Source organism: Lethenteron reissneri, chromosome 28, assembly GCF_015708825.2.
Source record: "Lethenteron reissneri isolate LAM-NWPU_2019-01 chromosome 28, ASM1570882v1, whole genome shotgun sequence".
NCBI classification, from domain to species: Eukaryota; Metazoa; Chordata; class Hyperoartia; order Petromyzontiformes; family Petromyzontidae; genus Lethenteron; species Lethenteron reissneri.
The window spans coordinates 8,652,208-8,675,627 of record NC_083806.1 but is presented as its reverse complement, the minus strand read 5'-3'; the positions used below and the strand labels follow the sequence as shown (position 1 = coordinate 8,675,627).

The window sequence follows — 23,420 nt, the reverse complement described above, 5'->3', positions numbered from 1 at the left end:
ATCGGCGGCTGCCGACACACTTTGGCTGATGACACTAATTATTAATCCTTTATTAGGTGGGGTAGGGGTGGATTTCCTGCCTTTGCACGATGTGACCCATCTGCCGCCATTTCCCTTATGACAAAAACTACTGGAGCCAAATGCGGATGGTCACGCCAACACCTGCACTTCCCAGGATTACTGGCCCATTCTGACCAACATTAGCACTCAACACACTCAACGGTAAACCTTTAACTTTCATTTTTGAGGGATTGGAGGGTGGGAGCAGAACGGAGCATGCTGGTGGCCACCTCTGGAAACCATGTCCAAGCCTGTAACGTATCGTGCGTTTGAAGAGCTCCCCACTCCAGTTTTCCATATTTCCTTATTTTGGACCGAGGTGCCCCCTGACCTATACTCGCCCAGGGGATGGCTGATGCGTTAAGTTGAATGCGACTTTGGACTTGCGCGCATCTGGCCCCTAACTCTGCAAGGCTCCTCGACGCGTTCGCATTCCTGTACCCAGGATGTCACATCTGCTTAAAGGCCGACTCTTTTTTTTGGCAGCCCTGAAGCACAAACAGCTCATCTGATTTTTTCCAGTCTTTGGACCATCTCAGATAAAAGGACAACGCTATAATTGGGGTCCAACTTCCTGCCGCCGAGCTTCTGCAAGACAAAAGAGGCTAAAGCCCCTCTCCTAAAATGCAGGGAATAAGGCCTAACTAATGGACGAGTAATAATACTTTTCCTGAGCTCACAGCCCAGAAACCGAGCTGTAAATGTAGCAATCGCGAGTGCCCTCTGTATGATAATCGGAGATGTGGAGATCGCGAGCACTTGCGCCAAGGAAGTCCACACTTGCTCACGCTGCTCCACCGCACGCCAGCAATAACGCCGCGCATGACCACCAGCTGCAGACTCGTGTGTCGCCACGACTACATTGCCATGGCCACTGTGGCTTCGAATAGAGGCAAGACGGCGATTCCCACCGCCGGCCGTCACGTGACAGGCCGCGTTTGGCAGGAACCACAATAACTCCTGTCGCAACACGCTGTGGAGAAGACACACGTCTTCGACAGACGCGTCTGCGACCTCCAATTAGCACACGGTTGGCTCTCTCAAGACGGGAGAGATCCTATGCTTCCGTGTCATGTGCGGCTCCCAGCCACGTCAAACATCATGCATTCAAGTCGCTCCTTGTGAGCGCAACCTCGTCAACAGTGATGCTGAATCGAGCACTTTACTGTCATATTGGATTCAGTGCTTAAAATAGCGCTTACATTTCAGAAGGTATTTTTCAATTTACGTAAGATAGGTAAAGAAAGGTATTGTATTAAATAGAGTAGAGGAAGCTAAGAGAGATGCTTTCTTAAGATGCTTGATTCTGTGGAAGCTTTAACTGTACCTAAGCTGTTATTTTTTAACTGTCTACCTGTGGCTACATTTCTCCATGCGGCTCAGTCCAAAGTACAGAAAACACCGAGTTGAGGCTCACTGGCAGCGGGCTGGGGATGCGAGGTGGCGGCAAAAGGTGCCCACGTCGGTCCTCCTCCCTGCAACACGTTCCGTGACCCCAATGGGCATTGCGTAAACGTACAGATAACTTGCCCAACCACTTCCTGGGTTACGTGAAAGTCTACCCATCGAGTATCGAGCGAGGTGACCTCTATCAAATCGCCCTGGTCCTTTCACACCACCATCAACGGAATGTCTGCAATAGTAATCAAGAGGATTGTCTTGATGGTGAGAAGACATGTCAACGTCAGATTGCCGGTGGTCCAATCAGGAGGCCATGCAGGGCAGTGTACCAAGTGGAGATTCCAGGAAGTTTATACTGCCATTCATATCCATCTCTGACCATTGCCCCTGGAGCAATCGTCTCTGCCAAAAGGTTTGCCAGCCCAGTGACCTGGTGATGTCTCTCAGACGACCTGCTTTTTGAAGAACCCATCTGGGTTTCCCTCTGATTTAGTGAGGGGGGACTGGGTCCACAACCATCATGTTTTTTTCCTGCTTCCTGTGATAATGGGATGAACCGATGCATTTGCCCGTTGACTGGCTCCCAATGACTCGGCAAACACCACTTGTCGTCAACCAGCCTGGTCTGTCTCAAACTAGCTCGGAGGCATTAGGAAGACGCTTCACCTTTTCTGCAGTGCCAACCTGCCACAGTCACGGTTGCGGGAGGAGGCCGTCACGGGCACTGCACTGCCAGCACTTCCAGCTGCAGCTCAGCGTTGCGGGCAGGCTCGCAATTACCGGCACCTGCAGCACAACCTGAAACACCTGTTGGCACTGAAGGTTGTCTGTTAACATACCCGGAAACACCAGAATAATTCACGGTAAACTACGAGCCCAAACGCCCAAAGGCTCTTGACATTTCGGAAAATCTGCTGTGCCCAGAACTAGGCATCTAATGGACTTTCTGTTTTCATTCTTCGGCGATGACAAAAGGCCGTTTAATATATAGCCGTTTGCGACCATGCGCACGGACGTATAATCACTTAAGTCGTCTTTTGTAATTTTGCTGGAAAAATTACGCTCCCTTTTATTTTTGCAAAACTAAATCAGTCCTTTAATTTGTCAATTGAACCCTCGTGCACCTACATGTGTTCGGCGCACTTTTCCCCCCAGAAATTCCAGCTGAAAAACAATCGCTTGCAATTTCAGTTCATTACTCCAGCTCATGTATGATGGTTGCAGGCCAAGACATGTCTTTTGCATTCTCAAGGGGGGGGGGGGAAGGGGGGTGGGAGGAAAGTAGTCGCTATCATTTCCATTTTGAGATTTTGTTTTGTTTAGTTTGAACTCTTGTTAAACTTTTGTCTTTTTTTAAACCGAGCTCGAAATAGCGAAGAATGGGGGCACGACAATATTTTCCTCCAAGTCCGACCACGTCGTCAAAACAAGGCTTGAAAATATACACCGAGTGTCACTGCTACAAAGGGATTTCCACTACTGTCAGAGCACAGATCCTGCACATGAAATATCAATGACTGTGCTGGCAGTCGCATGCAAAAGAAGACAAAACATTTCATTGTTCTTTTTGCGATAAAAAAACCCATTGCCTTGTAAACTGAAGATATGACGTTAATGTCTCACTCAGGCAATGGCAAAGCCATGAAGGCCAGGAAGAGAGATGGAAGTAGACGCTGAGCTACAAGCAGAGCACTGTTATTATATATATATAAAACTTTCAAAATAACAACAGAGATTGTTTACATCTGCATTAGGGAGAAAAAAAGGGAGGAAAAAAAATCACGCACATGCGTGACGGTTTTCAATATCAGTTTGTCCTTGGAAGCATTTAATTATGAGGGAACGGCCTTGCGCACCTACAGGAATCGGGATGTCCAGAGGCGGCTCAAATTGAAAACTGCTTCATGACGTTACATTTCACGTCGCACGACGAGATGAAGTGACGTGTAATGACGTCATCGGGAGGAGAGAGGGGGGGCTCTGTGGGCTCCTCAGCCGGCAGTGCACTGACAACCAAAGTGATGCATGAAGACTTTCGATCTAAGTTGGAAAGCGTTGTGAGTTAAAACAATGACTCAAGTAAAGTGAAGACTAAACGTCAGCACAGTGCATTCTGGGTGTCAAACAAGCGCCATCGCGTGAACGTTTTCGGTGGTGCCACGTGCTTCCCAGAATGCAACGCCACACGCAATTACCGGTCACCTCCGTGGAGTTGAGGCTATTTCTAAAAACAAACCCACGCCGTAGCAAAACGCGCGTGCATTAGCCACCGGCGAAAGGTCTGGCACAGACAACAAGCCATTTATCATTGCGTGCGTTATCAACTATGTTGTGTCATTTTAATGCGACGGGTGGCGTTGAATATGAACCGCCGGGCCTCTCAGTAACGGCGTGCGGCCCCCTATCACGCGACCGTGACCGCGCCGCAAACGAGATCTTGCATCAAAGTTGAAACGGCATGAAATTGCAGTGCGTCCGCCGGACCGGAGACTCAAAGCATGGCCCCCCCACCCAGCCTCCCCCCAACCGAGTCGCCGTGCACGATGAGAAAACACCTCCGTTCAGCAGCCCCCGTGATCCATGGTGCTCCGGGGCCTCCGGGGCAACGTGGCGTCAACGCGGAGTACAAATCGGAACAGAGGATGGCCGAGCCCGTGCGCCCGTAGTGCACAACGCGCGTGCCTCCCATGAGAGAACTACCCGGACGTTCATCACACTGAGCAGTAAGGTACACCGCGGCGCGTGAGACAGACGAGGGACTCCATTCTCCATTACCGCACCTCCGATGAAGCACGCTTGGCTACGTACGGTACGAAAGAAGTTCAACATAGATACATACTGCACACATTTGGGCACATGCTGTGCATTGATAAGCACGTCGGCTATGGAGTTAACAGACGGGGGACATTGAGGTATACTCCCAGAGACGCAGGGGTGTTCACGGCCACGTTAAATAAGTAAATAAAAACACAACGCTGGCGCAGAAACACGTGGAGAAAATCGACAAAGAGAGAAAAATAAGTGACGTGCAGTAAAACCCCGGCCTCCCAAACGAATCGGGAGGAGCCCTGAGCCAGAGGGCCGAAGAGTCCGGCTAGCTGCTACAACAATTAGAGCCTATGCAATAAAAACATTGTGTATGTGTGCGTGTATATATACACATTTTAAAATAAATATCGGTGAGCGCAGTATGTGCATTCTACTCCGTAAACTAAAAAGTACTTCCTAAATGTACCGTGTTGTGTCCTAGGTCTGCTCTCCACCCCAAAAATAAAACTTACAACCATTCGTGGACGAGCTTAGTCATGCGCCTTGAGAACGATTGTTTAAGGGCGCTTCATAATTTCGAATTTTTATTATTGCATTCTGGAATACCCTCCCACTCCACATCCAACAAATGGACTCCATCATATTATGAAAATCTTTACTAAAATCCTTTTTATTATCCAGGCATACGCTGAAAAATAGGTAATTACTTTTTTGGACATTTGACCGATTTATATCAATGAATCGTAACTTGCGTGCACTCCACCACAGCCCCCCGTGTGAAGGTTTCCTGGCTTGGTTGGGAAGTTGGCAGTGTGGTCTGGGGGTGTGTAGTAGTAGGCCTCATCCTGGACTCCTTCCTTTGTTGTGATCACTTTTTTGGTTAGTCTGTGCTTTTTGTTTCGGTGCCATTTCTGAATTTGTTTATTCGTTTTTTATTGTACTTGGGAGTAGGGGTTTCATTTGCTTGGTAGTGGATGTATATGGGATTTGGTCCTTATATAAAACTAGCCTTATACCCGTCCAAGGACGGGTGTATTGCAATAAATATGAAACTTGCAAGCGAAAAGCAGACCACGACGTGGTATTCATTGCATCAATTCGTGTGCAATTTGTAAGGGCGCGGTGACACAGACCTATTTCATTTTAAGGTTATAATCCCTTGTGTATCATGACGTCCTTTTGACTTTGATGTCTCAACAGCGTTACGGAGATCACGTGACGTGAGGGTTCTGCCTTTGTAGTGAGGGTTGTAAGTTGACGCCAAGGAGGGGGGAGGAGGCACCTCGCCCCCCATGTGCAGTGACGTCAGCTGCTAATTATTATTAATGAGGGGGGCTGTTCAATGTGGAGTGACGTCACTTGCGCATGAATATTAGTGAGGGGGGAGGGGAGTACAGTGACGTCACCTGCTCATGATTATTAATGAGGGGTGGGGGGGTTTCCATTTGGAGGACGTCACCTGCTCATGAATATTAACGAGGGGGGCTGGTCGACGTGGAGTGACGTCACGAGCGTTAAGGACCCTCCTGGGTGATTATAGTAGGTATGAATGTAGAGTGTTATCAGATGCGATTTGCACAAACGTGTTTTTTTATGAACGTATAATTATTGTTGGTCGGTTGGTTCGTTAAATCGGTCCCCTCCCACCAGCAAACCCCAATCCCCCATCACCATTCTCCCACACCACCCCTAACACATTAAGTGCATTGAACACATGTATGAGTAGTACAATAGTTCTCTCCCTTGGTCGGGTCTAGGATACATCGACCACCCCCATCGCACAACAACGCTCCCCCCTCCACCCCGAATCACCCACTCCTCCTCCATCCCCCAATTCTCCCGGCGTTAATGCCAAATAGCGTACAAGCTGGACCCAAAGAGTGACCAACGTAGAAGTAAGAAAAAGGCTGCACGTAGAAGCTGACCTGATGATGCAAGGAAACTCGCAACTATTTGGACACACGTGTAGGATGAACAACAACAGGAAAATGAAAAGTGTGGTATTCGGAAAAATGCAACTGGAAAAATGCAACTGGAAAGAGAGGAAGACCTAACAGAGAATGGCTTGACGAGATGCGATATTGGTGCCAGAGAGATGCACGTTACTTGAGCATATTTATGTAAGACAGAGGAAAGTGGAAATAAATGACTAAATGTGCGGCGGACATCTATGGGCAATCTGCCCATGGATGATAATGATGACCGTACATTTAACATACTTTAAATATACTTTTCCCGATAATTTAGACGTACTGAATTACATACAGTAACATGGTCTACTGCATTTCATTACATATATATGAATAATTTTAATGATCATGCATGTAATGTATTGGCAGACCCTTTTGGGCGAAATGCAAATCTTAAGAGTCTTAACAGACTTTTGGGGAAAATGCTATTAGCGAGCACCTATGAAGGCTGGCATGGTACATGAAGGGGTGGGTGGCCAGCACCACGCCCGGCCGCCTTTGTCTTCCCAGTGGCGATAATTTTATACACCGCACCAGGTACTCATTTGAGGCTGAGTCGACCTAGGGGAGGCCCAGGACCGGTTTAGATAATCGTTACTGGTGTTGACCGTGAGCGGAAATCAAACTCGGGTCGCCAAGTTTGTACCGCAGCGCGCTAACCGCTACATGACCGCTCCACACATATATACACACACAAATACACACATACAATCAGAGATACCAACAGACAAATATGCTGACACACACACACCGCAACCACCATTCACCACCGACCAGTTCTGACATCGCCTCGGTTAACTAATAACGTAGGTGTTTGTAGCCACACTATGATCCATATCTTTTTTTGCGGGTTAGATCCACGTAGCGGTTTCTCGTGGCAGGCTAGGTGCAACTCTCTGGAGTTACATACTCACGCATCGACAGACTCACTCTGCGGGGATGTCCAGCGAGGTGGGCGGGGGGTTCCACTCCTCGGGGTGACCCAGCATCCAGTCGGACCACACCTTGAGGCCAGGCAGCAGGTCCCGCACATCCGAGTGCAGGCGCGACACGCACAACGCAGCGCCGCCGCCACCGCCCTGCTGCTGCTGCACCTCTGCTGTCGCACACAAAACAAAGATCTCCCATGTAGCCTTAACAGACAAGTGTTGTTAGCGAGCGCCTATGAAGGCCGGCATGGCACACAAGGCGGGTTTGGTGGCCAGCACCACGCCCGGCCGCCTTTGTCTTCCCAGTGGCGATGTTTTTACACGCCGCACAAGGTACTCAATTGAGGCTGAGTCGACCTAGGGGAGGCCAACACACACACACGCAATAGCACACGTTTTAACCACCACACAAACACCCTCTAGATACACAACAACATCCCGATGTTAATGCAGGAAAGCTTCTCCGAGTGAAGACTCGACAAGGAGGGCCCTGTTTGGGATGTTTGCGCTAATCCCTTCGCGTATATAGGCAAAGGCCTGTAAACCAGCAACTGGAAGGCTGGGTTAGTGGATCACAAATAAATCACTTTCTGCGGCATTGTGGTACCTCTAGGAGGGAGGCTAATATCAAACTGGTAAAACAAAGTGTCGGATGAGAGCAGGATGGAGTGCTTTTGGAAAGCTGAAGTTGACAAAAAATATATAACATACCAGCGTGCCTAAAAAGGGAAGAGGTTTAACTCATCCGGATGAGTAACATGGACATTAACAATGAGAATGAAACAAAAAACTGAAAAGTGCATCAAGAAATTTGTCGAGATTCATACTTGGGTTATACAACATCCCCCCCTTTTCCGATTAGCACGGTTGACCACGTGTGGTGCAAGAGAAGTTCAACATACACACACATGCAATGAGAGGCAGAAAGAAGATGGCACGGATTTGAGAACACGCGCAGTTGAATGCACTATTCACACGGTCACGATAAAGGGGGCTTGGTCAGGACATGTCGATCAAGGAGACGACGATAGCCGATGGCCAAGAAGCAGCCAAGGAATCTAACACGTCCCAGCGGACATCCGCCAAGGAGATGGAGTGACAAAGTCAGCTTTTGTGTGGTCGCTAGATGGATCATCACATCACAGAATCACAAGAGGTGACGGCTTGAGGACTTCCTCCAGCAGTGGATTGACCATGGATGATGATGATTACAAACAAGAGTTCTTGACAAAAAAAAACAAGTAGCACAGAGAGGCTGTCAACCTACTTATTGTACCGGCCCCTTCTGACACTGCCACTATTTAATGATGACGTCTCTGGGTCTGTAACAGAGGTCGCAACCGGGTACCCGATACCCGTACCCTTCCCGATACCCGGCTACCCGTACCCGACTGGGTACGGGTACGAGTACCCGTTTGCGAACCTGGTGCGGCCGGGTACGGGTAGGCCGTGAGTCACTGGTGAGTAACCGTTTGTCACTCATTTCGGGTAGGGTACGGGTACGGGTAGGATACAGCTACCTGTACCCGGCCAGGTATGGGTACGGGTACCCATTTGCGACCCTGGTGCGGCCGGGTACGGGTACGGATAAGGAATCAAAACCCGTTTGCGACCTCTGGTCTGTAACAGCCACGGTGTGGCTGACAGCGGACTTTGACAAACGCCCACAGAAATGACTGCGCAGCTGCAAAAATCGAGCCATGGACTCGGCACAAACTGGGCTAATGGCGGTCGTGTCACCCAATCTATTCACAACTGCTTATGTTGATGCACTGCAGATACACTATTGATGTATTGACATCGTTTGCCCAGAAACAAATTTACACGGGCACTGTGAATGAAATGCACTGCAGTCTTTCCTGCTCCATGTAGCTCTAAGCAGAACTAGATAATTACTGGAGGAATCGTATTTGATTTATCCCTGGATGATTCCTGCAGGAATTCTTCTTCTTCTATGGAGATCCCCATGTTAAATCTCCATGAGATTTTAACAGGGATTCTGCCACACAAGATGTGCGCATGAGAAGTCGATTCGATTGAGATTCTAGATTCGCTAAGTTCAGCTTTGCTTGGCTTACTTAAGCATTACCAATTCCAGGCAGCCAGAATTGCCACTGAAATGTATCTCCAATGCCTAGTGTGCAGAATTACCGATTCCTTCCCAATTCCGGCGTGACTTTCAGACAAGACAGAAGGATCCGTCGGGCCTGGCCAACCTAGCGGAACCATCACCGAAACATATAACCGATCCCTACGTAATACACCTCACTGCTGATTCTGGTCGATACTGGAGATTTTGGTCGTCATTCCCTTCTGACTGGCATAGACCAGGATCACCTTTACAACTCATACCATAGCCATCAGCTTATATATGTCAATGGTGATTCTGGTGAAGAGATCAGGCCCCAGAGCCCGTTGGGTCCTCTCTTCTTGCCTAAATTCCACGCCAGGCTCAGCACAGCCTCGGTGCCCCGCGATTCCACTGAACGTATATTTACTGAAAAATGCGATGACGATTCCAGGCTAGGAATCACGAGATAAACCCCCCACTTTATTAGACATGTATAGTTTAATGTGTGCCCGTACAACTATGAGTTACAAAGAGGTTTCATTATGAGGACATTGAAGGCACACAGATTCGACAACTATTAGTTACAAAAAGGTTTCATTATGAGGACATTGAAGGCACACAGATTCACCACATTTATAGCCATTGCAGATACGCCTTATCAGTGCAAGTATCACGTCAAAAAAACCAAAATAATTATTCGTGCATATTCTATATCAACCATGTAACAATTCACCCCAACAACCCCAAAGAAATCGGGGTCGTGAGTTAATGATTGGTTATTGTATTGTTCGTACTGTCTATACAATTTTGTTTGCTCAATTAAGACCACTATACATATGTTTATACTATGCACAAACGCCATATATTAAATTCTCACAGCATAATCCCATGCATTTATCGTGATAAGAAATTATTCTGAGAGATGAAATGGATGAATCTACGCGTTACCACAATGCTCTTCTGCGTGTGCAACATCGCGACAGCGGGAGGGGGTTTATTGATGCCAGCGCTCGGTGGCAGGTGTCGTGATTTCTCACGGCAAAGCGTCAGGGTCACCTCGGGCCCCGCGGAGAAGGAAGAGGGGCAAGCGGCACTGTGGAACATCAGTCACGCAGTACCACGACGGGGCCACGCGGCCCAACGTCAACTTGCGGGGCCGCGCGTGACGGAGCCACGGGCAACGCCACGGCAAAGATGCGCACGCATCAGCGAGGACACGCTGGAGTCGCAGCGCATCCTCGTTAGCCTCGCACACACTTCATTTAATTAGCTCATTTGCGCCAGCTTAACGAGCTGCAGGATGGCGGGGGGGGACATCCACCTGTTTCCTCAGTCTGAAAGCTTTAGAGCTTTCAGCCGCCGGGCACACAATCGTGTATAGGACGTGGCGCGAAGGCACCGATACAAACTAATTACGCGTTTGAACGCGGCAACTCGTGAATAATGCATGGAAAAAACCGCCCAAGCCAAAAAGCACACTCACACATGCACGGCGAACAATCAAAGGGGAAACTAAAAAAAAAACATTCAAATCGCGCAACAAATGTTTATGTATGAAAACCTCAGGTGCACCTCGTTGTTGCATATTACGGCTTATAATGCGAACTAATTTGTGAAATTTCAGTGGGAGTTTTGTGATCTACCTCCTTAGCCGGGATGCATTTTTGAAACATTACACGGTGAATACCAAAGCATAGTCTTTCTAAAAAAAAAAAACCGCACCACGCTGGCTGCGACGAGTTGCACGCTCCGATCGGCACCCAGATTCCCCATCTCAAACGAGGGGCCAGAAAAAACATGGGCACATGGCGGGGCACCAGCGCGCTTCGCTCGCACGTCGCTCTCTCGCTCGAGCCACACGCACGCATTCATTAGCACGCGGTGGGGATTTATCGCCGGGGGGGGGGGGGCACCAGGCAGAGACCTTCCCTGCGTTTGGCCATTCAGGGCTGAATCCTTTCGCTTGACAGAGCGCATTGAGAGGTCTGTCTAATTGACACGGACTTTAAATTGGGTGACCCATGGCAAAGAGGCTCGCTTTGCAAGGGAACTCTGTGTTTGTGCCCCTGGATCACGGCATGATACTCGGTGGATAAACTGTTTCAATGTCTGCTTCATAAAGGAGGCTCCACACCCTGACTCTGCGTCTTCTGGGAGAAGGGAGCCGGGTGGCATCCACTGTTTGAGTGCCGTGCTTCAAGAGGGGGTGGGGGGATGCTGAGATAAACTTTGGGCATCTGGGAGGAGACAGCACGGAAATCAGCTTGCAAGATTTTTTTAAAAGAACGAGACCACTTTATGCCAGCATCCCTGGAGAAAATGTCGCTGAAAAAATATCAATATCCTAAAGATAAACTCATTTAATGCTTTTTATCGCCATAATCATCCTGGATTGAGCTGGGAAAACCTCACCGAGGCTAAAGGCTGTCCTTTCAGGAGGGTCCTATATCTGGAACGCCCTCCCAACTTCTTTGACGATATTTTCGACGTGGAAGGAAACTTGGGTAAGGGGAGAAAACCCCGCATGCGTGAGGAGATAACCATTAAATATTCTAAGATAATTTTTCGATTTAAAGCTATCGTGACTGCAGGGATTCATCTTCTTGGTTCTTTCGGTAAAGTCACATAGAAGAGAAATAACATAATAAAAATAAAACATAATAAAATAATTCTCACGACGTTTTGGCCACAACGCAAGCAGCCGTCCTCCGGTGAAGACCAGGTCTGTCTCCCCTTCTACGTGACTTTTCCGAAAGAACCAAGAATATGAATTGCAAGCAGCCATCCTCAGGTGAAGACCAGGTCTGTCTCCCCGACAGACCTGGTCTTCACCTGAGGACACCTGAGGACAGAAGCAGCCGTCCTCAGGTGAAGACCAGGTCTGTCGGGAAGACCAGGGAAGACCAGGGAGACAGACCTGGTCTTCACCTGAAGACAGCTGCTTGCGTTGTGGCCGAAAAGTCGTGAGAATTATTTTCTAATGTTTTATTTTTATTATTTTATTATTTCCCTTCTACGTGACTTTACCGAAAGAACCAAGAAGATGATTCTAAGAGAAGCCAACAGCAACACTTTGCGGCCCTAGCAAAGGCCACTCGACGGGCACCCGTAGGAAGAAAATCTCGCAGTGAGCTCCACCACCCCCCCAACCGACGAAAACGACACGTAACAAACCTGCAATGGCCCGGACAAGCCCAGCCACAAACACACCCACCCCTCCCCCCCGGCAGTCATTATCCAAGTCTCCTCGAGTGTATTTTGGGGAAAATATTTGCAATAATTCCACAACAAACTCCCGACTTACAGCTGGGATTGGGGAAAAAAAAAAAATATGGTGCCGGCTCACTGAGGGCCAGCTGTCTGCTGCAGGCGACTGGAGGTCAAGGCGACGCCGAAGGATTTAAACATTCCCCAAAGTTCCTTTGCACGAGGCTGCATTTGCAATAAAAGTGAAATACTAGAAAACTTTTTGAAAAATACGAACCATACACACGAAAAAACGGGTTACGTCTCGAGCCAACATTCGCTTCAATTATCCCCAAATAGGAGCCAGAACGTTAACACATGTCACAAGCAAAAACTGTACTTTCCGTAACCCGAAAAAAAAGATTCAAATATTGCGTTACTTACTTGCTATTATGAACCAAAAATGCTCGTTCAAAGGCAAAGGGAAAACAATACTTTAACCAACAATTCTTAGAACAACAGGGATGGAATTTCTTTACGGCACAGCCACTGCAAGCCTCTTTTTTTCCCACAGAAGACTGGATACTCAAGTTCAGTGCAGTCAACTCAACCAGGGTGTGAGCACAGAGTTACTAAAGCGAGCCTCTTGTTAGCCTCCACACAACATAAGTTTAGCCAATCAAAAGCCTACGCACGTACATAAGTATATAAAGATATATACATATACGCTGAGCTTCTTTTACACCATACGTAGCCAACCGTGCGGGAGGACATCAAAAAGCAGTTAGAAAGAAATTAGTTTTCAACTAGATGATTTCAAAGTACATCGCTCCAGTGGCTTCCTAATATTGAAAGAGCGTTCCAGACGGCCGTAGAAGCACATCTGAAAGTACACGATGCAGTGACCGTTCTTTGCTCGATGGTTAGCCAAAACCCGCTGCGAGGATGACCAGAGTTCGCGTGATGGTGTATGCTCCTTGGCACTACTCAGCGAGGTAGAGCTACACACAAGTGGATGGAAGGATAAATATGTAGAATGAGACGGAGCAAGGCATTTGATGGACATCTCCTAACCCTCCTTATGCTCCCACCGGGAGGAACAGGCAGATAGGTGCCAAGAAGCGACCACCAATCACAAATAGAAAATAAACTTTAAAAAATATTAAGCGGAAAATAAATATCCCTTTTGAAACAAACTTTTTGCACATGTGGACAAGTGATTAAAAAAGAGTGTTAAAGTAATGAAAAATAAAAAAATGTATCGTACAAAAAATGTTATAATACAAAGCGGTGACACCGTAAACATTTTGGGAAAATGAAAACACGCTTGCCAAAGTATATTTAACCTAAAAAAAAAGAAGAAAATTATGAAAGATTAAAATTTTCTGGTTGCTCAGTAACAACCCCGGTGTATTTTTTTCCTGCAAGGAACAATTTCCTCCAAAAAAATTCTCTGGTGCAAACTATTCCTTGACCTTTCGGAGCAATTACTACAACCCCACCTCCCTCTTCCCATGCATTCTTTTGTTTTTTTGCCATTTCTCTTTGGCAAAAAAAAATGCAAAACAATCCAAACAAGAATTCCATGATAACAAATGCGACACCAGCAAAAGGGGTAACACAAGTATTTACAGATGCGTATGTGGGTGTACAAAACCTTATTGTAGATCTCTACACACGCGTATGTACACGTTATACATGCTCACTTAATTGTTTGTGTATGTGCGTGTGTATATCCGGTCCTGAGCATCCACTGGGTGAACTTGGCCTCAAATGAGTACCTGGTGCGATGTGCAAACATCGCCAAAAAGGAGACAAAGGCAGCCAGGCGTGGTGCTGGACACCTACCCTGTCATGCGCTGTGCTGGCCTTCATAGGTACTGCTCGCTAACAGCACTTGCCCCAATAGTCTGTTAAGGCTAGACGGGGCATCTTTGTGTGCGAGCTTGGAAGTGCTTGCACAAAGGATAGTAACATCTCATCCTGTGTTCTTTGGAATCAGTTGTTGATTCACCGACAAACACATACTTACTTGTGTACACGCACGCACAATCACATGCTGGGAATGGGACGAATCCATCAGAGCCGGATCAAATCGAATCCGAAATTCTGCTGAGCTTCTGAAAACCGAATTCCAATCACAATGAGGAAATAAAGAGGCAAACGAGCAGGTTGGAGCACATTTGTAAGTGTGAGTTTGATTCTAAAAGAGTGTGTGCGCACAAGTTCGGTTTTATTTTTTGGCACTGCTGCTTATTCTTTAGAATGGGGCTACTAAAGTGTTCAGGATGGCATTGACTGGTGGGCTGTATGTGCCGTTAGCAACATGCTATTAAGGTTTGAAGTATGGCGCACAGCACCAAGGTACGGTGTTGCGGTGTTGGGTCCAGCTCATCAAGCGTCCACTCTTTGCAAATCCTCTCATGGTTGCTACTGCTGCTGCTGTTGCCCATTCACCTACTGAGGTGCTGTTCATATTTCTGCGCACGGTGCAGCAGATTAACTTTTTTTTACTGTACAGTACATGGGATGCAATAACACCGATTGGTAAAACGATAGGATGTTTGTGTACGCTGTTCAACCCCTGCCTCCTCACATTAAAGATGCACCGGCGCCATGAGCAGATTGTTCTCATATATCCCATTATTCCAGGAGGGCGAGAAAAACGCGTGCGTGTGTGCGTGCATGCGCGCGCAACCACGTCGGCACAAGAGTACGCGCCGGCGTGTGCATGCAGATGTGTTCTCATGTGTTCACGTGCGTACATGTGTTTACTCATGTGTCTTGAGTGCTCGCATGTTGTCTGTGTTTGTGTCATAGAACAGCGGTGAGCTCGCTGCACTACTCGGGCCTTCCTGAACACGACTCGGCATGAAATGAGTATTTGCGGTGGTGTGTAAACATCGCCACTGGGTCTCCAAAGGCGGTCGGGCGTCGTGTTGGCCACCTACCCCCTCGTGTGCTGTGCCGGCCTTCATAGGTGCTCGCTCACAGCACTTGTCCGAAAAGTATGTTAAGGCTTTACAGGGGATTTTTTTTTATCTTTGTGTATGAGCAAGTACGTGTGCATGCGAGCAGAGGGCACATGTCTTGACAGTGAACCTGTGCTGTATTAGAAACCTAGACTTGGCATGGTTAGAGATGGAGTGATTTTAAGACTATGGATTCCACCCACATCACGATTCAGGAGCTGGTGGAACGAGCTTGGACTTATTTTCTGTTTTAATGTAATTTACACAGTCTAGTTTTGAATGTTGGTAACCGTTTAATATGTCCTGTCCATCTTTAAACACATATTTAGAGTACCTCTCCTGGGCCACCGAGTTTTGGAAAAAGTCCACCTTCTAAGAATGGCTAAATATGCTGACACTATTCACCAATAACCTGGATCAAATTTCACGCAAAGATGAAAAGTCTTCAGCATCACCATCTCTACTTTATCTTAATCGATACATAGGCTGACGATAGCTTCTTCCACCTAAAGCTCATTCTTTTTACAGACATCAATATAATACGCAGATCAGCCTCGGGTTCATAAGATTATTGTTTGGAATTTTATCATCTCTGTATAACACTCCTCTCATATTTTATTTCAAGCGATTTATACTGTGCTATCTTGTACGGCCGTTTTTGCTTTCGTAACTCTGATTTAGCACGATGGGCCCTCACCTGGTTAAAAAATATTGTTGCTTGCTTATCACAATAATGCCCTTCTATTTCCCTCCAATTTCCTCAATGATGTCACACATCTGCCTGCCCGCCGTACCTTTCTTCATTATTGACAACTTGCAGCTCAGCACACGGCAGATGCCTGCGCAGCGTGACTCACGACCTCCTCTTGATACCAAGATCCAGGATGGTCATCGTGTCTATGCGCCGCTTCTCTGTGGCAGCCCCAACAGTCTGGAACGCTATCCTTCTGCACATTCGCAGCATCACCTCAATCGCCTCCTTCCAGAGACACTTAAAAACGCACCTCTATAACCACGTGCTTTTGAGCGACTCTGAGCTTGGTTCCGCGCCTCCGAGTTGCGGACGTAACGGCCGCAAATTTGCGCGCGTTATAAATTGCATCATTATTATTAAAACTCTTTTTCAGCTAAAAATGTTACTCTTATTCAGCACCGAGATAGAGAACCCAGGGAAAACACACGCATTTGAGGGGGGTAACACTCAAAGCTCCGCACACGTAGATTATTGAATCCAATGCTGTACACTGCCATTTTCTTGACACCGTACAGGCATCGCAGCACAATGCCACGATGATGCCATCAATTATGACATCGGTAGTCAAGATTACATCAAGTGCTTCTGTTGGGGAAAAATAACAAAACACAGGAAATTCCGCTCTAAAAGATAATTAATACCTTTCCAGCCTCATTGGAAAGCAGGAAATGATCATTCTTTTTTCTCTGATTTACCTTCTCATTCATTTGCATTCAAGAAGCAAGGAAGTAGGAGTATTCGCTCAGTAAGCCATTAGGTTTAAACTTACAAACTCACGGTCTTTCTATAACGACCTGTCATTATCATGATTTTTATACCTGAATGCTCTGAATCCGTAGTACATATATGGTGCTGATTAAAAAAAAACTGTCGTGCACACGCATAGCACTAATGCCTTTTGAGAGAGGCTGCATACACACAGCCAGGTTTATATACAACAAATAAATTACTTCTTTGTTGGATTGTTTTCCGAAAATTATAAGCAACTGGAAAAGGTAATACGACGCTTTACCTCTCAAAACGCCTACATGCCCCCATGGCATTTATACATGGCCTGTGGTGCATTCCCAACACCAATCGCCAAGCGTCCCCCACACAATACGGCGTGGCGAGTCGTGACCCAGCCGAGTACGAGGGCCCTCTTTGACAGAATTGACGACTCAGCGGGTCTCTCGGGATCTTCACGGGGGGGGGGGGGGGGGGGGGGGGGGGGGGAGTGAGGTGACAGAAGTTTGGAAGTTACACTGATGCAGCTGCGCGGTGTGACAAACAGCAGACAGCTCAAGTGTGTAAACGTGCTGTTGGAGCGAGGGTGTTTTTTTTTTGCCCTGATTTCCACTGAGAGGCTGGGCTGCCCACATGGTATCAAAACCAGCCAACATCCCATATAGATGGATTCGCTGCAGGTCACTGTGCTTACCCATTGCGTTCCAAGAGCTTCACCGCACCGCTGCAGATAAACATGCTACCCCGCTGTGCGCGTGCTGCTCATTTTCCTCCCACTGTGCAGCGGGGCTCTAGAAAATGATGATACGAGGCGCCCATAGCCTCCGCTTCGAGCGCCGGAGACGAGAACGCCCAGTGCCAAGCGCGTACCACCGGGAACATTTCTGACCACGGCGGCCGTGACCTTTTGAATCTCGGGTCACAAACCCAGAGCCCACGTGGCACAGCCATCTGCATGCAGTAAATCCCTGAGCAATAAGGCACGCACGCACACGATGACTCAGCCCCTGTGAAAGGGGGGCCTGGAGGCCCATCCTGAGAGCGAGCCCTGGCCCAGAGGCTTGGCAACTGGGATGGAAACTCAAAGCCTCCCAGGGGACGAGCGCGCAGCCAAGGACTTGTACCGGGCACTCGGACATCGGAAAGCGGTGAATTCCCAATCCCAAGCACGAATACATTGGCAGCCAAATCAAGCAGATTCTTCACTTATCCCATTGGCTCATGAAAGAGCCAAGGACACATACCCAGCATTTAGATATCGAAAATAAGATTTCTCTAAAACATACACACTCCGATCTGGAACTGAAATGTCACACACCCATTCAATTAAACACCTTGAGGCGGCGTCACCGGAACATTCTGATAAATGCAAGATAAAAATCAAGAAAGATAAATTGCTGAACTCCTCACCATCAACATGCAGCACAAAAATGCCGCTTAATTGTGGGGGTGAAGTAAAGCTCGTGAGTTTCCACATGGGACTGCCAAGAGAAAATTTCATGGCATACGCGGCACTGTGCATTTGCCAAACGGACTTTGCTGTATTTCGGCAGATAAGCCTCAACAAAGAAAACATCCCCCTTGACATTACAGGAGAACACGTCTAAACTGCTGCACACAATGTAACTACTGGGAGCGATCGCCATAGCTACGGCAGTGTACACCATATTTGACGACTTTTAGGCTTGCAATCGTTAAAATCTCAATTTCAAAACAGCTCCTACTTGGAGAGGCAAACTGCTGTGCTCAAGCGAGGGCTATTTGCTCTTCGTTAGTACTCGAGCTGAATAATATGACTCGCGGCTGATAAAGTATATATTTTTTAATTTGGCCAATTTGTCACCGAAAATATAAATAACATCCTTCAGTTAAATATTAACAGGAGTTGTTTTTTTGACCGCAACATATTCTCACAATATTCAGCAAAATGAATTTGCATTCTTTAAAAAAAAAATTGGTTTTAACAAGCACGGGAAAGAGACACGGGAAAGAGACACGCTTAAGCAACATCATTGTGCACCCAATTACTGACGTGTGTTCACACGAGGCACGAACTGCAGCCACAGAACAACGCGTGCAGCTGCGGCTGCTATAATCACGCTTCAAACGAGCATTCGCGTGACAACGTGCGAGAGTGGCCTTCCCATCTGTGGAAGCGGGTGAGATACGCGCTGCATTGGCTGCCTTTTATTCGCATTCCGTTGAAATCAGAGCAAGATTTGCATGTGAACATACTCTTTCAGAGGGTCCAAATGTGTTGTGGTGGCGTGTGGCAATTTGCCGTGTGCTTTTACCTTAATAAGTGACTGGGTTTCATGGCCAACGGTCAAGAAGAAATAACAGGGTGAAAGCCAAGGAATGGAAGGCGTCCGAGAGAGAGGAGGGGAGATGGGAGCGGTGGAAATCGGTTCGTGTACAGGTGCTGGATGGATTGCTGCACCGCAGGTTCATGAGAGGTGGCGGTGGCTTCTGAAGGCCTTCATCCAGCAGTGGATTGATCGTGGCTGATGATGGGAGTGACTGGGTTTGGGTGCAGGGAGCAAGTTCCAGGCTGAGTATAAACAGCAACAAATTTATGTCGCTGAAGGGAACAACTGAATGTATTCCCAAGCAATGTCGACCGTTTCTGTCGGGATTCACTGTGAAGGCGGACGACTGTGCACAGGGGGATGCAAATATGCATCTTGTGAGCGATAACTCAACGGTGGCGAGATGTTAACTTCCTTGGCTGGTTTTCAGGAGGTAGTGGGTTCGATCCCGACCCTGATGCCTGTATTGGAGTTTGCATGTTCTCCCCCGCGGCTGTGTGAATTTTTTTCCAGGTCCTACGGTTTTTCCCTCCGCATTTAGAAACATGCATTTAGAGTATTTGGCTGTTCTAAATTTCCACATAAGCCACTTCGTTGAGCTTTCGTTTTTAGCCAGTTCGTTTCTGAAAAGGGGCTATTAATTCAGTGGGCCTTACCTGGTAAAATAAAAAATAGCTTAATTTTAGATTGTTTCTCCAGCAAGGCCCTCCTTTCGTGACCTCTGGCATAAGGGCAGACGGACAACACAGCTGCACCACCTCCGAGCTCCACCATTTACCTTTGAGGGAGGTGGCCAGCAGCTGACAGCAGCGCTCCACCAGGAGGGTGAACATGGCTTGACCCAGCGCCGTGGCTTGCTCCTGCACCACCGAGCGGCAATCCTCCGCATCTGCGTCTGCTCGCACATGACGTCGCACAGAAAACCGTGCCGTTAGGGCTTCGTCGCCAACGATAAAAAACGCTCGGCAAATGCTTTACACCACGTCGCAGATCCTCGGTACGCGCTGCATCTTGTCAGGTGGCTCCGTCAGTAAAGAGAGACAGCAGCTCACAATGGGAAGGTTGCGAGTTCGAATCCAGGTTGGAGCTTGACTCGTCCCTCTGACGTATCATCCCTCTGTCGTAAAAATTTGTCGGGGAAGACAACAGTGGTTGTCTTGTCGATAAACAAGACAAATTTAAACCACTGGCTCAGGGATGTAAACAGCAGATCAGCACTGCCTCAATGATCATTGGAGCAAAACAAAATTGAGACTTTTGACTGCATCGTAAGAGAAGCACAATGATACATTTCACAATCAGCATCACAATGCACTGCAAAATCAGCATCACAATGCACTGCACAATCAGCATCATAATGCACTGCACAATCAACACTACAATGCACTTCACAGTCAGCACCACAATGCAATGCACAATGAGCACCACAATGCAATGCACAATGAGCACCACAATGCAGTGCACAGTCAGCACGACAATGCACAGCACAATCAGCACCACATCAACAGCACATCAGAACAAAGAACCGAACTGCACAAAATGGCACACTTGAAGCACAACAAAGAGCGAGCAATGCACTGCACCACAGCGTCATTTAGGATAACTGGATCGACTAATATCTTTAGCAACTGAATGCATCTAAAAAAGTTGGATTTTAAGGAACAAGCTAACAAACACACGCTAAGGACCAAAATCACCATTCTCAGCCATGATGCCATCATGCTGCTGCTGCTGCTGCTGCCTGTGGTGTAAGGAGCTCTAAGGGCTTTTAAAATCCATGCACAGGCGGTGCAATCGTCCTAATGCGCCCTCAAAACGAGGGCATATTCAGCGTCGCACAGCCACAGCACAGGATTGGGTTTCAAACCCACCGAACCTTGACCCTGAACGGCAAGACAAGGCACTGTGCACCTCTGGGCCACTCGTGCCGCCCCCCCTTTTGTGCTTTAATTCAAATGTATAATTTTTTTCCAAAACGTGCTTACATTATTATTTTTTACATCAAACACGCATTGCTGTGAACGGCCATTATTTTGCAAAAACGCATTATCCGTATTATTTTAATATTCACGAATATGAAATAGAATTTAAATGAGGAAGGGGAGAAAGAAAACAAATGTTCGCGCCAAGCTGCTGCAAGCTTCCTTCAGCAATTGCATGTAATAGGGTGCCAATGAGTTGTGCACAAATCACCTCGACTGGCCGAAAGGAGCACTGGTGCATTTACGCTTAAAGCCACGATTTTCAGTGGCTTGTGCCAAGGTTTTCTCCATTTACACAGCTCCCATCACTGTCTCGGTTATCACCACCACCACCACCGTAGTTCGTCATTAGTAATCCGCCGCTGGAAGACTGCATCTGCAACTCCACAGTGATGCACCACATCTCATCACACGCCGTGTAACATCTACTGTAGCTAGCAAAAAAAACACAAGCTTGTTCTGCAGTCTTCGGAAAAGAACACGCTATCTACAGGTGTCACGAAACCTCGTGTTTGACCAAAGAACAGCTGTGCCACGCTGACAAGAGTTAAGAGGTCAAGGGCCCAGTCCCAGGCTGCTCTTTCGAGACAACCAAGCTCAAGATGCCTGCACGAGCAATTTCTTTCCCTCTCCTCACTCTCCATTTCTTGCAGTCGTATACATTTCTTTCCGTTTTCGCTTTCCCCGTACCGCTTTGCCCCCCCTTCTCAGGCACAATTCCACAAAGTGAGATTATTAAGGGATCTTCGGAAGGCATACCAGTGCTGACAGTGATGCGCGGAGGGTAAACCCACATCTCAAACAGCCTGTCTGGACAGGGTCAAACCCAGCCTGAGCCTCGCACGCCTCCCGCCCCTCGGCTGCCAGTCTCGTTCAAGCAAACTTAATTGCAAACGATGTCTGAGTCCACGGCCACCCGATGCACTCGTCTCCACGCACCCCCTCCCGCCCGCTGCTGCCCCCCCCCATCTCTACCCTAATTACACGTGGGTGATCCTCACACTCCTGAGTAGAGTCCTAATTCGGCAATTTGGGGGTGCTGAACAAACTTATTAATGCAACATTTTCTTTAAGGGGTTTTTCAGGTCAGGAACAGCAAAGGCTGCATGCATTTCCAATTGACTCACGTCTACATGGAGTGTGGAGGGCGGGGGGCAAGGCGGCGGGTGGGGGGGGATTGGCTGCTGAAGTCCCAAATGTACCCCAAACTAAACTAGCGTTTGGGTCAAGCAGAGTCCGGTATTCACAGATTGGACAGCTACTGGGAGGACAGAAGAATCACATTACTTTTTATAAGCACGAGTTGTAAATGAGTTTTGGGTTTTTTTGGCCACTACCTTCAAAAATGTTAAACGCTGCTTAAAGAAATACTAGAAATTGGCAGTGCATTTACAATCCGGACCTTTAGGTCTTTTCCTTATTAATCATACAACTGTGATTTTTCACACTGGTTATGTTTTTTTTACGATTTTAACCATTATGGTATGCCTTTGGAAGACATTTTAGTTTCCTATGCTGAAGTCTATGCTTTTATCTGTGATCCTGCCACCCAATATCACTTATCAAGCAGAGCCCTCATCCTGTCTCCCACAATCAACTCACTATCTAACACCACACACTACAAGCACAACATTGGGCTGGAAAACCTCTAAATGTTTTGGTACAACGTAGTAAGCATACAATAAAAAGTAAATAACCTGAAACTAAGCTGCAATATAAGCTGCAATCAGGGTCAAACTAAGAATAAGGCAGCTTTTCTTTCTTCTCACAGGATCAAAGCTGTACCTTTGTTATTTAATACTCTATTATTCTCTTTAAGCACTGTATGGAATCATGCAAATCCACAGACGTAAGAGGGCCAAAGCAAGTCGTTGCACAGGCTTCACGTTTTGCTGAACCAACGACCGCACTGAAACTTCTCCATTGAAAACAACGTTCCGGCACCACTTCCGTCTCCGGAATCGTGCAGCTGACCAAAATCGTAGAAGACTTCGACCGTAAAACAATTTTGGATGGCCAAGGAAGGCCAATAATTTTGCGCGACCCCGCCGGAACGGCGGCCGCCTGGTCGCACGGCACCGTCGCGGATCCTCGCTACCCGCAGCGCCGTGCTGCTGCCGCCGCCGCCGCCGCCGCCGCCGTGCTCCACGCTGCACGTCAGGACGAGCGCAAGCCGCCGCGGCCGGGCAGTTCAGCGACACGCAACGAGTCGAGTTCTCGGCGCTGGCCGGGGCCGATCGCCGCAAGCGCGTTGCCTGCCCTGACCAGACCCTCGCGCTCAACCGCCGCGA

The 23,420-nt window shown here is 47.7% G+C and overlaps 1 protein-coding gene across 3 annotated transcripts in view; it reads right to left on the bottom strand.

Annotated features, from left to right (window-relative positions):
* Positions 1-23,420, bottom strand: part of SMG6 (SMG6 nonsense mediated mRNA decay factor) — a 184,939-nt gene that overhangs the window by 115,876 nt on the left and 45,643 nt on the right. For 2 of the 3 annotated variants that reach the window (XM_061561975.1, XM_061561977.1), the window contains exons 12-13: positions 19,926-20,042; positions 7,131-7,299 (exon numbers count right to left, since the gene is read on the bottom strand). In XM_061561975.1, the coding sequence (XP_061417959.1) occupies positions 7,131-7,299; positions 19,926-20,042 (286 nt within the window). The remainder of the gene's footprint in view (positions 1-7,130; positions 7,300-19,925; positions 20,043-23,420) is intronic. The other variant, XM_061561976.1, reaches the window with a different exon arrangement.